Genomic DNA, 15,537 nt, shown 5'->3' with positions numbered 1-15,537 from the left:
TTCCTGCTTCCCTGCCTGTCAGTGTGTTCAGGAGAAATTGGCAGCAAATGCAACAACTCTGAAACATAGCCCCTGGCCTATTTATTAGAAATAAAACAGACCGTTGAGATTAAATTTCGCCGTCAGAATTGAAGCCTTGAGTACAGAGTCACTTGACCCTGTAAATTTCTTGGTATCCAGGCCAATACTTGAGGAACTGGAGACAACAAAGGATTTCTCCTGATGTGAGCAAGCTACTAATCAATGAGACACAAGCGCCCCCCACAGGAAACAAAAGCTACTACTGCAAAACAAAAAAGTACAGAGTTTTTCTGGAATAATGCCAGGGTTTGGCCAACCTGTCTCTCAAGGGATAACAAGTTTACAGGAACTGTCTTCTGTTACAGACTCAAGGGATAAGGAGAAAAGTATACTGGAAAACAAGCATTTTATTGTGAGCTTGTGAGGAGAAAGCTCTTGGTTTGTTGCAGGCTATGTGAGATAAAAACATCTTTCTTTCTTTTTTAATGGTGAAATATGAGTGTAGTTATTTGAGAAGCCAATGAAATCACATCTAAGAAGGCCTGTCATATCTAAGGGAAACAGTATCCCAAGGGAGGACGGTTAGTTACAAATTTAGTATCCAATAGCAAAGCGTGCAACGTTTGATTGGCGTACCCACCGGCCACTGGTCAGATTGTTGAGACAAGGAGAGAGAGAAGGGGAGGACAAGGAGATAGAAAGTAAAGTAAGAAAGCTAAACAGAGGGAGACAGCTCACAGACTAAAACAGAGAGTTTAACCAGAGATACTGCAGTTAAAACAAGGAGGCACAGATTGGGAAGAAGGCTGCCAAGAGAAGACACTGTCCTGATCCTCCTCTCTCTCTTTCTCTGGCCATGTCTGACTGTGAGGGGCTACCAACGGGTAAGAAAGCTCTTGTGCACATGTGCATACATCTGTGTTCAAGTGAGATATATGAGGAGCATTATAAATTGTTTGGATTTGTGTGTGTGTGTGTGTGTGTGTGTTGTAGGGAGGGGGGTCTCTCTTGGCTCGTCTTGTTTTAGTCTATAAGCCCTCCACTGGGACAGCTCACCCGGCAAGTATTCAGCTGCAAAGAGGAGCTGGTTCAGTTTTGGGCCCATATATGGAAAACTTGGAGAGAATTCCCTCTGGTTTCATAAACAATAATGCAGACCGACTCTGCAGAATCAGAGATATGTAGAGAAGCGAGGGAAGAAAAAGCAGCAGAGAGACGGTTTGTTTGTGTGGATGGAGGTAGGAAGGATAGTCCCTCCTATAGAGTTCCTGCCAGAAAGAGCTGTGTATAGTGCTGCTGCATGTGACCTGGGGATAAATGGTATAAAGATGTGTTGTGTGTATGTGCAGGTGTGTGTGTGTGTGTGTGTGTGAGTGCCTGCTTAGTGTGTGTGTGTGTGTGTGTGTGTGTGTGTGTGTGTGTGTGTGCAGCTTAGCATTAAGTGAAGGGTCATTTCCCGCTAATGCAGCCCAGCTGAGAGAGAAGCTGAAGTCCTTACTAACGGCTGACATACCAACACAGAAACAATCAGTTATAAATAGAAACCTTCCTCTTGTCTTGTTCTTTCGCTCACTCACTCACTCACTCACAAACTCCTTTCCTCTCTATCTCATCTCTCCCTGTCCTTTTATCTCCTCTTTTTCCCCCCATTTCCTTTCCTCTCTGGCTCAGTCCATGCTTGATTCCCTTCTCAGATTGATCAAACACGACTCAGCATTATGAGAACTGTTTGATGCTGTCAATTACAGGATCCGCAGCAATGGCAACCCACTGCCAAGATTGTGGTTATTGCATTTGACGGGCGGCTGACCACACCTCCATTATCTATCGTATCATACTCTAATGGATTTACCGGGAAATGACATCAGAGTTTGTAAGATAAATCACTGTTATTTACTTACTGGCACCGGAACGCCTTAAACTCAACAAATTGATAAAATGACACACTTGCTACTATATTAATTCCCCTACCCTGTGCTTGATGCATCTCCTCCATTAATCTGTATCACACTGAGATAAATATTCAAATCCAACATGGTATCAAAGGGAAAATTCTGAAATGTTTGTGGCAATATTGTAATATTTTGTATTCAGTTATACATGTTAATCAGCCTTGTCAGACTGTAAGATGTTTGTGTGCAACGTTGAGAGTGTCATGGTGGAGCCACCGAGGATATCTGGGAATGAAGATGTTATCTTAAGGAAGCAGCACTTGTAGAAATAAACTGTTTACAGTCAGATACCAAGGGGCGGTTTCAAGTTCAGTTTCAGTAAACTCAGCGATTCACAGGACACATTTATGCCCAAATTGTTTCAGAAATAACATTAACACCTCTCTTACCATCTCTATAAGGTTGTAGTATTGAAATGATGGTCTGTATCGATGTATAAAGTATCCTTTTAAACTTAACAAGTTATTTTACACAATAGATATTTTTTCACAGGAAAAGCAGGATACTAAGACCAATAATGGCTTCGTTTTATTATTATAAGTGTGCCAGCAGTAAGCCATGACACTGTGACAGTGAGCCAGTGTGCACAATACCAGGATCCTGAAACTCAAGCAGCTACAGTAAATGGAATTCAGCTATGATTTATTTATTTATTTATTTATTTATTTATTTATTTATTTATTTATTTATTTATTTATTTATTTATCATTTTATAATTTCATTTATTTATTTATTTTATCATTTCATTTATTTATTTAATTATTTATTATTTTATTTATTGCCTGCCCAGAGACTACAGATGAAAATGATCCTTTCTGCTAACTCTGAATAATATGCACTGTACCTGTTAAATAAAGTAGCCTAATAAACTAAACTAAACTAAATTCGCACCTGTGCTTTTCCAACTGTTACATGTCAAAATGTCTTCAGTGACGAAGGTTTATTGTTACTTTGTAGTATTACTATTTAGGGTCGATAGATGAAAATGTTAACAATACAATGACAGGATATAGTTAGGGGCTGATAGTCAGAGCAGGATTTAACTCTTTCTGTTCCAAAGTGATCTTTCTTTATGTTAATACACACAGTTAGTTCCCATCACTGACTGTCAGGCATAAGAGAAAATAAATAGCAGCAGTTCAGCATGTGTCCTGCAGGTGGCAGTATTATCATATTTTATGAATGGTGGGCTTGATAATGAGGGTGAAGGAAAAGCTCAGGGTCATGAAAAGTGGGAAGTTGAATAGGGGGGATGAAAGGATGAAAACGAGGTTGGGGGATACAAAAGTAAGATGAGGTGCAAAAGTGGAGTGAATTAAATATGACAAAAGGAGGGAAATGAGTGGGAAATGAGAGGGGAGTAAGATGGGAGGTAAGAAATAAAGAGGGAGACATGGGGTGGGGGGGATGAAAGGGTGAGGAGCAAGGCGGATGCTGTCTCCAAGGAGATCAATGTGTGTCTGCTGTGTGTCATAACTGAGACTTATGGAGGCATCAATAGGAACTGACAAGTCTTTATGTGACAGAAAACCATCCAGTTGCCACCGCCTGCATTAGAGAGGCTGCACATGGAGACTTGTGTGTGTGTGTGTGTGTGTGTGTGTGTGTGTGTGTGTGTGTGTTCAGAAATGCAGATGAAGACGGCATCATCGCGGCCCGCTGACGTCAGCGCTCCATCTGTGCCCTGAATTTGAGGACAAGAAGCTTTGCTGATGTTAAACCTATTCCTCATGTTGGCTGGAAATGGGTCATATGACACACAGGTTTGAGCACAGTCACCTGCTGTTTTGTGTGTGTGTGTGTGTGTGTGTATGTGCAGACACGCTATAGGGAAGAGCTTGACTGCCAAAGCACATGCATTAGAGTGGACTCTGCAGCAGACACCAGATTTCCTCAGCAGAGTTTATTTTAGGCTGTATCGATTGGGGAGTTGCTGTGACTTTGAAAGGAGCAGGAGAGGAGAGACGAGCCAGTGCAGGAAGAAAATTGAACTATAAAGCAAAAGAATAACATGAAACAGAACAGTATATATATATACTGTATATCTGTGTGTTGGCTTGTACAGAGAGAGAGCACAGTTCGTGGTTGTTCAGGAAATGGGGGAAGGGTGTACGTGGATGTTTCAGCAGCCAAGTCAGATGTGATTAATGTTGTCGTCGCTTGAGAGAACACACAGCCCTGCACACTCTGGGATACACAATGTGTGTCCATTATACACACCACAGCTCTGTTTGATTTTCATGGTAGTGATCAGATATTTAGATCGCCGGTCCAGTTAGATAAATGGACTATTTTCACAGTATAGGGTTGACAAATTACTCACACTGACCTGCAAGGTGCTGTTTTCCGCTTTTTAATGGCAGCATCAGTCACATTAGTATATTTCCATGGACTGGAACAATCCTGTTCTACTTCTGCATCCAAGTTATGCCTCATTAACATATAGATTAGATGTAGAGAAGTCAGCGTGGTTTGTAACCCTTCTTCCTCACTTCTATGGCATCATTAGTGTAAAGGCGAGGAGGTCAGGCAGGGAAAGGTTGACACAGAAGCAATGAAAGCTCAAGTAATGTCCACAATATGATTTGATATGGTGCCATGATGTTATGAATGTCGTACTTTTGTGCAGAATAATACCCTTTACTGGCACATTCTCTATGTCAGAAAGAGACAGAAAGCTTTTTTTTCTCTCTTGCCTGTCTGCTTATCTGCTCATGTCAGTCCTCTCAAAGTGTCTGCAATGTGTGCTCACTGAAAATCTAATCCTGCTCTCTGCACATATACAATATCTATTACATGTCTGCCCACGCCGTCCTGGAAGAAGGAGCCCATCTTTTGCCTTTCTTGCAGTTTTTTTCCCTTTTTTTCCCCATTAAAGGATTTCTTTTGGGCGTTTTCTCTTACCCATCGAGGATCTAAGGATATATTGTGTTGTGTGCTGTACAGACTGTAAAGCCCTATTAGGCACATGTGTGATTTGTGATTTTGCACTATTAAAATGACTTGACTCTGATGGTTCAGTAAAAGGTGAAGCTGTCATCTCTGAAAAGCACATTGTGAAGATAAAGTGCTGTGGGTGGGAGTTGGTTTCGGTGGAATACTTTTAAAAGTGGGTCACATATTGTATACAAACCTCTGGGGCTGATTTTAAGTTTACATTTTCACCTTATAAGGAATTCAACATTTGGAAGACGAATACCATTATATTGTCTGATACTCAATTTCACCTTAAGTTTGACTTTTAAATGGCCAATCATCTCACTTTATTTGTACTGTTACTACCCAGTAAAGATTGTCTCTACTATCACTTCATCATTTGCTTATTCAGTTAGCATTAAATTGAATCTTAATAGAGTAGCTCAATATTTTTGGGAAATACATTTATTTGCTTTTTTACCGGTCTATCCAAAGATTTTCTCAAAAATCAGCGCCAGACTTATTCTTTGCGTACTGATCCCTTTTGTCTGCTTTGGACAGAGCCAGGCAAAGTATTTTTTATCGCAAGTATTGTACTTCGCTGCATTTCAAGTTGCATCCGTTGCAGAGTAAAGACAAGTTGCATGAAAAAGTCATGATAAAACGCGAGGGAAGTAACAAGAGAAAGGTGCTACCTTGTGATTGACAGGTTGCTACCACGGCATTGTCCGGTCTGGGAGTTGTCCTATTTGGTCGCCTAAAGATGTCTTATTCAGCGTTCGGTTGTACTTTGCTCCTCTCGTGTCACTTCTGGTTGCAAAAAATCTTACTACTTTCATATAACATTATCATCCCATTTAATAATGTAATGGAGTAAGGTTTATTCAGAATACATTTTAGCTGACGTAGCCTACTTTATACTTTTATTTGAGTACAGTTTTACACAAGTAATTTTACTCTTACTTGAGTACATTTCCTTTAAATTGACAGTACATTACTTGAGAAAAATATTCTGTAATCTTTCCAGGCCTGCAAAATGTAGTGCTCTGATTGTAAAACTCAACTGGGTCAGGTGATAGTATTTACGTTGGTGAGCCAAAATACTGTGTTACCAATGAACCTGTGCTATAGGGAAAAACCACATACTATAAAATACAAGTATTGGTTGGGGGGGTTCTTCAGTTCTGTTTGGTCAGTGAGTGATAGGATTATATATTCCCCAACACAGAAAAGAGGAGCTAGAGTAGGACATGTAACGCTGCTCCACAGCCTCAGGATTAGGAGCTATTTACAGCCCAAAAGCAGATTCTCCTCTTCTACACTCACGTGCCGTCTCTGTCTCTCTCCCATAAAGTCTGTCTTGACACGGCATCCATAGAGACTTAACAGGGGATAGGACTTCTTTCTTTTTTAAGCCTCAGCCACCCAACAACACTTTCGCTATCATTCACCTTGAATCCTCTTGGTTATCTTAAAATGACTGTAGCTGCAGCACCACACCAGGGCCTGTATCTACAGATTTATTTTAAGCATTTACGTGCTGATCAAGCATTAATCAATTTTACCCATATAACGGTGTTATTGAAAAGACAGATTGATCCAATTGTAGGGTAATAATAATCAGTACTGCTGTTTAAATCTTTAAAATGCATTATTGCACACACAAAATACATTCCCAAGACTCCCTCTTTCTCTAAAATGCATAAATGTGGGTCTTTGTAGATATTACAGAGTCTGGCAGGGGATTTCTACATGCATAATGCTCTTAGAGGGGCCATGACCAAAAGACTGCACTAAAACACAAGTGGTGAGTGACCCAGTTTTCCTCAACCATAACATCATTATTTGGCATTGCTGAGGCCCAAAACACAAGTGCACTGCAGTGTGTGGCTAGATGCCATTTGCTTTGATCTGTTAGCCTTGTTTCTCTGCACTGATATTACAAACTATGTTATACTTACACCAAGCACACTGGCTTCCTATTTACCTCTGTGAAGAAATAGGAACTGGACCATTTTACTTGGAAAACCTGACACTCTGTGTCCATTTTTCTCCTTTTTGACAATGATGTTTTCCACCGGCGCCTCCTGCATTAACAGCATCCTACGTGTTGTGTCACATAGCCTGTACGTAAACACTTGAAATTTACATATAATAGTGTGTACAGCGTATGGCCCGTTACTCTTATTAGGTGAGCCCCAGTGAACAAATAGGAATAGCAGTGCAATTTATTGAAGAAAAATGTAATTAATGTCTTCTTTGTAATTTTCACACTTTGCAAAGTCATCCAGTGGGCCGGTTGGCGGGCCGCTTCTGGCCCTCGGGCCGTATGTTTGACACCCCTGTTCTAAACTGAACATTTTTATCCATGCTCTCGGCTTTAAAAACGATTATTGGATGTTTTTTTTCAGGCCAAAGTTTTCACTGATCCTGTGAAATAGCTCAACGTTTACTGGATGAATTGGCAAAACTTGTATACAGACATTCATAGTTCCCAGGCGATGACTCCTAATGACTTTGGTTATTCCCGTGACTTTACCTCTTTGGTTTACATTTGTGGTTAAGATTGAAATGACTCAGAAACTATTGGATGGATTGCCACTTAATTTAGTACAAATTTAGTACCATTTCAGGATGAATTGTAATAACTGATGATCTAGCACCTTCATCAGGTCAAAATTTATATTTGTCGGTTAATTACTGTAGCTTCTTACAGTAATGATGTAATACTGATGGTAGGTAACAGGATAGAGGATTTACTGGGCTAAGTTACAAATCATGGCTCATGTTGCGGGTCTGAATCCAGTATCTATGTTGCTATGAGAGTCCTCATCATCTGTCTGATGCAGCCTCTTCTGGTTGTCTTTGAAGCAGAGCTGTGAACAAAACATTATCACTCTGTTGGATTCACCCCCATTGAAACTAGGTCACATTTCCACCACATAATTCATGATAACAAAAACTTTCAAAAGCTCTTCTTTATGGGTTAGTTAATCACACGCACACACAAGATAGTGGATTGTCAGTTTTCTCCTCGTGTCAGACCTTGATAAGTTGAACATCAACTGAAATCACTGACACACAGTACGTAGGCCGTCTCTTTACTTTAGATTCTTGAAGCTAATAATATGTCTGAGAGTTAATAATTTATTGTCATAAAATGTGTCTTAATCTGGACTTGACGCCCTCTCTGATAAGCATTTATTAGAAATGACAGGTGATTTTCTCCAGCAGATGGGAAATGATGTATTTTCAACAGCTGATTTACTCTCCCCTCTCACATTCTCTCTCTCTCTCCCGGTCCGTCTCTATCTCTGCTTTCCTGTCCAGCAGACATTTATTAGAAAGCGTGAACCTGTCAGTCACTGACAGTATTACATCCTCTGCTGGTCTGGCCTCTCCTCCCCATATAGGTGCATCAATAGCACAGCCACTGATATGAGATGTCAAACTGTCACGCCCTGAGAATTGATCTTGTTTTTATCGACCGCAGCCTAGGGTAGGATAAGGTGTGAAAAGATAAAACAGTAATTCTCCTAATGGGGGAGAGTTGGACCTTTAGCATCAAGGAAAAGGATATACTAACTTTTGATTAAAAAAAGAAAAAACAGAGGAAGTAAGATCAAGATTGGCTTCTTCTGTGTCTATTCAATGTCTATAAAAGAATGACGCTAAGAGGTTACAGCCAGGCTGCTAGCAGCTCTGTGTGGCTGTTTTTAGGCACGGCGCTGCTTATAGCTAAATGCAATTATCGGCATACTAACATGCCTAAAATGACAATGCTAACATGCTGATGTTTAGCAGGTATCATGTTTGATATTTTCAACATCTTAGTTAGTGTGTTGGCATGCTAACATTTGCTAACACAAATACAGCTGAGGCTGATGGGAATGCAGTGGTGCAATGCAACCAAGTGCATTTACTCAAACCACTGGGCAACCTCCGGTGTCTGAAAAGTGAAGCCAATGTGGAAGTGACTTAAACTTGCATTCTTTCTAATAGCCAGCAGGGGGCGACTCCTCTGGTTGCAAAAAGAAGTCAGATTGTATAGAGGTCTATGAGAAAATGAGCCTACTTCTCTATTTTCTCTATCTTCTATTTATTACCTCAGTAAACATCGTAAACATGAGTTTATGGTCTCAATCTCTAGTTTCAAGTCTTCTTCAATACAGCATGATGTTCATTTAGTAAATTATGGTCCCATTTAGAGTCAGATAGACCATAAAGCAGGGGATGCTTTAGGGCAGGGGTCTCAAACTCGCGGCCCGCGGGCCAATTGCGGCCCGCAAGACGATATTTTGTGGCCCCCACCTTGATATGAAAGTTTAATGTTAGTGCGGCCCGCAAATTTTTTTTTTTTTTTTATAAAGTTTTTTTTTTGGGGGCATTTTTTCATTTTTATTGACAGGACAGTGGATAGAGTCTTGGAAAGGGGGGAGAGGGAGAGTGGATGCGGAAAGGGCCACAGGCCGGATTCGAACCCGGGCCGCCGCGGTCAGGACCAAGTCTTGTTACATGAGCGCCCGCTCTACCAACTGAGCTAACCAGGCGCCCTCGGCCCACGAGTTTTATGTGAATGGCAGTTTGCCGTGGAAGGTCCCTTTGTTGCGCGAGCCTGAGCTGAACGAACCTACCAATCACAGCGGGGTATATGGCTCCCGGGGGCGGGCAATCGGCCGGGCTTGATGCAAGCAGAGAAACATTTCACAACTATGGCGGCCCGTGTAACATCGCATAAGCTTGATTAAAGCTTGATTTATACTTCTGCGTTGAATCGACGCCGTAGCCTGACTCCACCTCTCCAGACATGTAACTACACGTCGCGGCGACGCAGACCGCAACAGCTGTGATTGGTCCAGTCTCTCAGCGATGCTGAGCGGCCAGGACCAAGTTCTACTTCTCTCTGCCTCCATCTGTTCAATGTTTGTTCACACAAATCCACTCAGATATATGTTCTCTTTTCGGCGTTGCAGTAATGTCAGTAAAAGTTCTGTGGTTCAACAGTTATTAGCTCCAACTGCGCTCAGTTTCTGTTTGTAGTACAAGAAGAAGAAGGAAACTCATAGAGACGCCGCCGCCAACTAGCGGTCTGGTGGTGTAATTGCAGAGCAACACAAACACAGCAGGCACAACTTTATTGTGGAGTGACACCAAGTGGAATGAATATATATCATGTCTTTTTCAAAGCCTGCAGTGAAGAGAAAGGTTGGTGACGAGCACAGACAATTTCAGGAAAAGTGGGAGACGCAATAGAGGCCATGTCCAGAAGAACCGTTCATGTTCTTCAATGTTCCATTCATGTTCAGGACAGTTCATGTTCAGAAGAACCGTTCATGTTCAGAAGAACCGTTCATGTTCTTCAATGTTCCATTCATGTTCAGGACAGTTCATGTTCAGAAGAACCGTTCATGTTCTTCAATGTTCCATTCATGTTCAGGACAGTTCATGTTCAGGACAGTTCATATTCAGAAGAACCGTTCATGTTCTTCAATGTTCCATTCATGTTCAGGACAGTTCATGTTCAGAAGAACCGTTCATGTTCTTCAATGTTCCATTCATGTTCAGGACAGTTCATGTTCAGAACAGTTCATGTTCAGAAGAACCGTTCATGTTCTTCAATGTTCCATTCATGTTCAGGACAGTTCATGTTCAGGACAGTTCATGTTCAGAAGAACCGTTCATGTTCTTCAATGTTCCATTCATGTTCAGGACAGTTCATGTTCAGAAGAACCGTTCATGTTCTTCAATGTTCCATTCATGTTCAGGACAGTTCATGTTCAGAAGAACCGTTCATGTTCAGAAGAACCCATTCAAGTTAAAGAACTGTTAATAATGACGTTTGAGAAGATTGTTTTTTTTTTAACAAAGCTTTTTTTGTGGAATATCTGATGCGGCCCAGCCTCACCCAGACTCTGCCTCCAGCGGCCCCCAGGTAAATTGAGTTTGAGACCACTGCTTTAGGGCGTGGCTACCTTGTGATTGACAGGTCGCTACCACGGCGTTGTCCGGTCTGGGAGTTGTCCGTGTTTTCGTCTTACAACTTTAACCCTTTCACATTGTATTTTCAGTTCATCAAAGTTAATTGTTACATTTTGGTCACCTAAAAATGTCTTATTAGGCGTTGGGTTGTACTTAGCTTCACTCTCTCATGTCACTTCTGGTTAAAAAAAGCCAAGATGACGACGGCCAAAAACCAAGATGGCGACGGCCAAAATGCCGAACTCAAGGCTTCAAAACCGTAGTCCACAAACCAATGGGTGATGACTTCTTATATACAGTCTATGGCTCAAACGTACTTAGTTACGTACTGAATACTTCATCCACCGCTGTGGGAATGTCATTAGTTTAGCAGGTATTACAAAAAGTGGACAATCAAATCCAAATTTTGACGTGATTATAGCATGAATGTTTGTACCAAATTCCATGATAATCCTTTCAATAGTTGTTGAGACAAATCATGAAGCTATGCCGCTATGTCTACAAAAATATTTACAGTCTAAAATTAGTATCAGTCCTGTAGCCTTTCATTGTTACTTGCACTGTGAGACACTGAGTTGGCATACTGTTGAACGCATGAACTTCATGTGGATATTATCACCAGGGAAATAAATGAATAACGCTCATATCACTCTTTCCTCTTCGCCTCGGCACAGGCTCATATAAGGTGACCTTTGCTACCTGCTGCTATTTACATTTCAGATTTTATACATTCTCATTTTTCACATTACTTGAGTGACAAATAAGCAATCCTCATGTTATGTTTGACTTGGGATGTATTATGAATTCTTAGTTTATATCTTGTTATTTCTATTTATTCTTACTTCCTTATATCTCGACAAGGACAGATTAAGAAGCCCTTGTAGACCTTTGTACTAAGCTGTAATGTTTAACTAGATGGAGCAAACCTTCATACAACTTCCTGAAACATTTTCATAAAAATGTGTATACAGACTTTTAGCTGTCCAGCTTGATATATGTCCCCTGGCTTTGTTTTAAATTCAATGTTTCTCTGAGTCATTAAGACTTCAGGTTGGATTAATTCATGGTGTAAAGCACAAAACAGCCCAATAAAGAGGACAGGCACACAGATGGTGGCTGGATCATAGAGGATTGACCTTGTTTCCTCCTCAGCTCTGGATTTGATTGTGTATAATCCTGGCCCACTGACAGACTGACTGATCATCTGTGGATGAAACGAATGTCAGCAGTTTCTTTTCCCTCTTTGGAAGGAAAAAAAAAAGAAATGAACAACCGGCTCAGTTTGAATATGACCTTCAAGTGCCTCTTGAGAACCAAAGCTGTAAAAACAGTCAGCAGGCCAGGTGAGAAAGCAATGGAGGTCTGACGCCAAGCCATTCAACCTCTGTCAGATGTATTATAATAAGATAGCTGCATGCACTCACTCTTAATTTTTCCCTTAATTTCCCATGAAGCCCTTTAAATTTACAAAAAACATTCATCACACTCTATGAAAGTATCAGATATGTGCTTGTTCAAACATATGGAAGTATGCTTACATTGTTTTAATAGCTGTTTTCATTACATCAAATGGAAATATTCTAGATTGGGCATCATTTTATACACATTTACCTTAAATTGACATACTGCGTCTGGAAACCTTTGGTATCTCCATTAGAATTTAAAATATTTTTCTCTAGGTGTGACCAACGGTTGGTTTCGCAACAAAAAAAAGGAGCCAGTGGGAATGTTTAATGTGCCGTTCACATGTTGCATCTAAAAACGCGTGGAAAACGCCAGCTGCTTTCATCTTTCTATCCAAGGTGCTAGGTAGGTTGCACTCCTCTCGCGTCTGTCATTACTAAGCAACCAAAACCTGCGCACTATGATGATGATGAAGTTGCGGTAATTTCGCAGTAAGCCTCACTGACTAAACTAAACAAAGTAAAAACAAAGATAAAATGGATTTCCAGCCCTTTAAATCCCTCACAGTAGCTTTACTGCTCAATTTCTCAGTGTCAAGTCGGCTCACCTTTCAACTGGATGTTGTGATGTCCTTGGACGTAAAGGGTGAAGCAAGTAAAATAGTCTGTTGGACAGTTCATAAAGCTCTGGGTAGCCCTCTACTAAAATGATTAACGTCTCCTCCATATATTTATTGTAGACTGATATTTAGGGGAGAAAGAAAAGATATCTGCCAGCTGTGATTGGTTGTTCCTCATCACATGCCATGCGGTGCGCGCTGCAGCATTCCAAAAGTTTAACTATTTTTATCTCGGGGCGCAATCGTTGCAAATGCTTGCATGCTGCGACGGTGTCGCTCTCGCTTTTGAGTGCGCCTTTCGCGCATACGCATTGAAAACAGTGGATTTGAAGGCGCAAAAAAGTGCCATGTGAATGGCCCTTAAGAGGTTAAGAGTTTAGTTGTTTTTTTTTGGTCACTTGGGGGCAGTGGAAACAAGTTGTGGACACATATGTCATTAAGTTGATGACTTGTTGGCAGTGGTGAGCAGTTGCGTACACATCCAGCAGTTATGGAGCAATAGTGTCATTCATTCGTAGTTATATTGATGGCCACCTGGTGAATGTAAGTCCAATATTTACTCTCTTTTAGCTCTGTATTTGGTCTCCACCAATTCCTGAGGGAAATATCTGGCTTTTTAGCTGCTAAATGCTCAGTGATGATCAGCTAGTTGCTAGCTTTGTCCGTCTACTGTTTTGTGCAGAGCAGTTAATGTAATTTCTATAGATTTTTCTCTGAAAACAGCTGCCTGATGCGGCTGAAAAGAACGCTACGAGAGCTGTGAGAGTGAACCAAAGCCATAAAGACTGATTGTTTGTTGTAGTATTTGCTAGCAGAAGTGTGACCGATATCCCCACACTCTGCACTATCCTGTTAGTAAGTGTGTGTGCACCCTCTGGCTTCACTGATGGGTGGTGTAAGGGGGGGAACAATGGGGAGGTGTAGAGAGGGGAGGGGTGGTGGAGCAGTAGCGGTTCCACCACCTGCCACCCGCTGGGTAGTAGGTGGGGTTTAGGGACCCAAGGGGGGGGGGCAGGGGTTTCTAGGGAACATACCCCAGTTTTAGCTGCCTCTTCTCACGTGAGCATTATGCGCAGAGTCAGACACCCACAAAAACCAGACCTGTCCCTAATCTAGATCCCCAAATCTGCCCCAGAATGAGATTTGCGATAATCTGAACCCCTCCAGACTAAACACTAGCATGACTCACTGTCTTTAGAACAAAAACACAAAGGATGTTTACAGTGCGTGTGTGTTGCTTGGACTCTGGGCAAGGAGCTGCATGAAATTCCTTTCTTGTATCTGAATCAAAACACTGGATCTTGTGGCCTTTTGGTGGTTTAAAAATGTTTGAAATGTGATTCAGATTATCTAAATACCTCATAGATGCAAATACCTTGGTGCATTTTTTCCACCTTCTTGTTGCAGATAAGACTATTAACTGTAGTTGCAGAGAGAGAGAGCGACGTGTACAAATGGTGTAACACATAATCGTATTTTATGTTTGTTTTGAAATGTAATAACCTTATGATTTTACTAAACAGCTATTGCAGTGTTCAACTGCAACACGGGTGTACAAAGAGCACCTTGTTTTCTCACTTAATCCTGGCTGCAGCTGAGTGTGGTATACCATACCGTAGATCTATTGGCGGCTTAATGTAATAAGTGAAGCAGAGTGCAGTGTTTTCCTGAGGGAGTGAATACAAGGGCTGAGGTCAACAACATGGAGGCCTTGATTCATGAAGTGATCAACCATTATAAGGTGTTTCACTGCATCCCGTTCACCCTCCCTGTTAAAGGTCAAATCTAGCCGGGCCACCTTTGAACCGGTAACGGTTCTAGGAGAGATACCTGCACAGAAAGAGCTCCACACAGACGGATTATATCACACCTGCTGGGCTACTATAAAAACCCTGAGAGAAACAAATGTCTTCTTTCATGGTCTCTCCCTCCGCTGTCTTCCCTGCCTTTGTGTGATTTTGTCTTGTGATCTTGCAAGAAAGGGGGGAATGAATTCACACATGAATATAGGCCACAGACTCTTATTATTTTTCCCTGCAAGCTTGAAGTATAAATAATGCAAAGAGGCCCCCCACACATGCACATACAAAACCTCCAGTTAGAATTCAATCTCTTTTAGGGTATCCCCCTTCTTTCTCCCTCACAAAAACCCTGCTCACTTTTTAATTTGGTCCTCTCTCTCCATACCGCCCAGCCTCCTCAAGCACTCTCTCTTTCTTTTTCTCCTCCATCCCCTCCCCCTCTATCCCATTTATTTCTCTCTCTCTCTCTTCCTCAATCCCCTAGTCAGTCTCCCTTTCATTCTCTCCCCCCTCTTGTCCTTGTTTTAAGGATGCCTGCCTCGGTCTCTCTGTGCAGTCTGCAGCGGGGCAGATAAGACAGGCAGAGGACAGAATGATAATCATGTTTAGTCACAGCGGAGATGCCCTGGCAGTGTTCGGTTTTGAATGTTTGGCTGCGGGAAATGCCAAGGAAGATGTGACGGCGGTTCGTTACGGTGTGTCCCCATGTGACTCTCTATACCATTACAAGCAGTGTGTGTGACTCTATGTGTGTGTGTGTGTGGAAGATCAGTAGATTAATGTATTAACTCTAGTGACTGCTATGGGACCCGCAGAGCTTTAGTCATTTTGGTGACTATAACCA

The 15,537-nt window shown here is 41.6% G+C and overlaps 1 protein-coding gene across 1 annotated transcript in view; it reads left to right on the top strand.

Moving 5' to 3' along the window:
* The first annotated feature begins 715 nt into the window (after nucleotides 1–715).
* The window catches only part of eml1 (EMAP like 1), a 63,791-nt gene continuing 48,969 nt past the window's right edge, over nucleotides 716–15,537 (top strand). Inside the window, exon 1 of the mRNA XM_037796809.1 lies at nucleotides 716–905. Within this exon, the coding sequence (XP_037652737.1) occupies nucleotides 878–905 (28 nt within the window). The 5' untranslated portion in view covers nucleotides 716–877. The remainder of the gene's footprint in view (nucleotides 906–15,537) is intronic.

The sequence above is a fragment of the Sebastes umbrosus genome, chromosome 16, assembly GCF_015220745.1.
Source record: "Sebastes umbrosus isolate fSebUmb1 chromosome 16, fSebUmb1.pri, whole genome shotgun sequence".
Taxonomy (NCBI): domain Eukaryota; kingdom Metazoa; phylum Chordata; class Actinopteri; order Perciformes; family Sebastidae; genus Sebastes; species Sebastes umbrosus.
The sequence above is the reverse complement of the archived record's forward strand: the minus strand, read 5'-3'. Positions and strand labels throughout refer to the sequence as shown.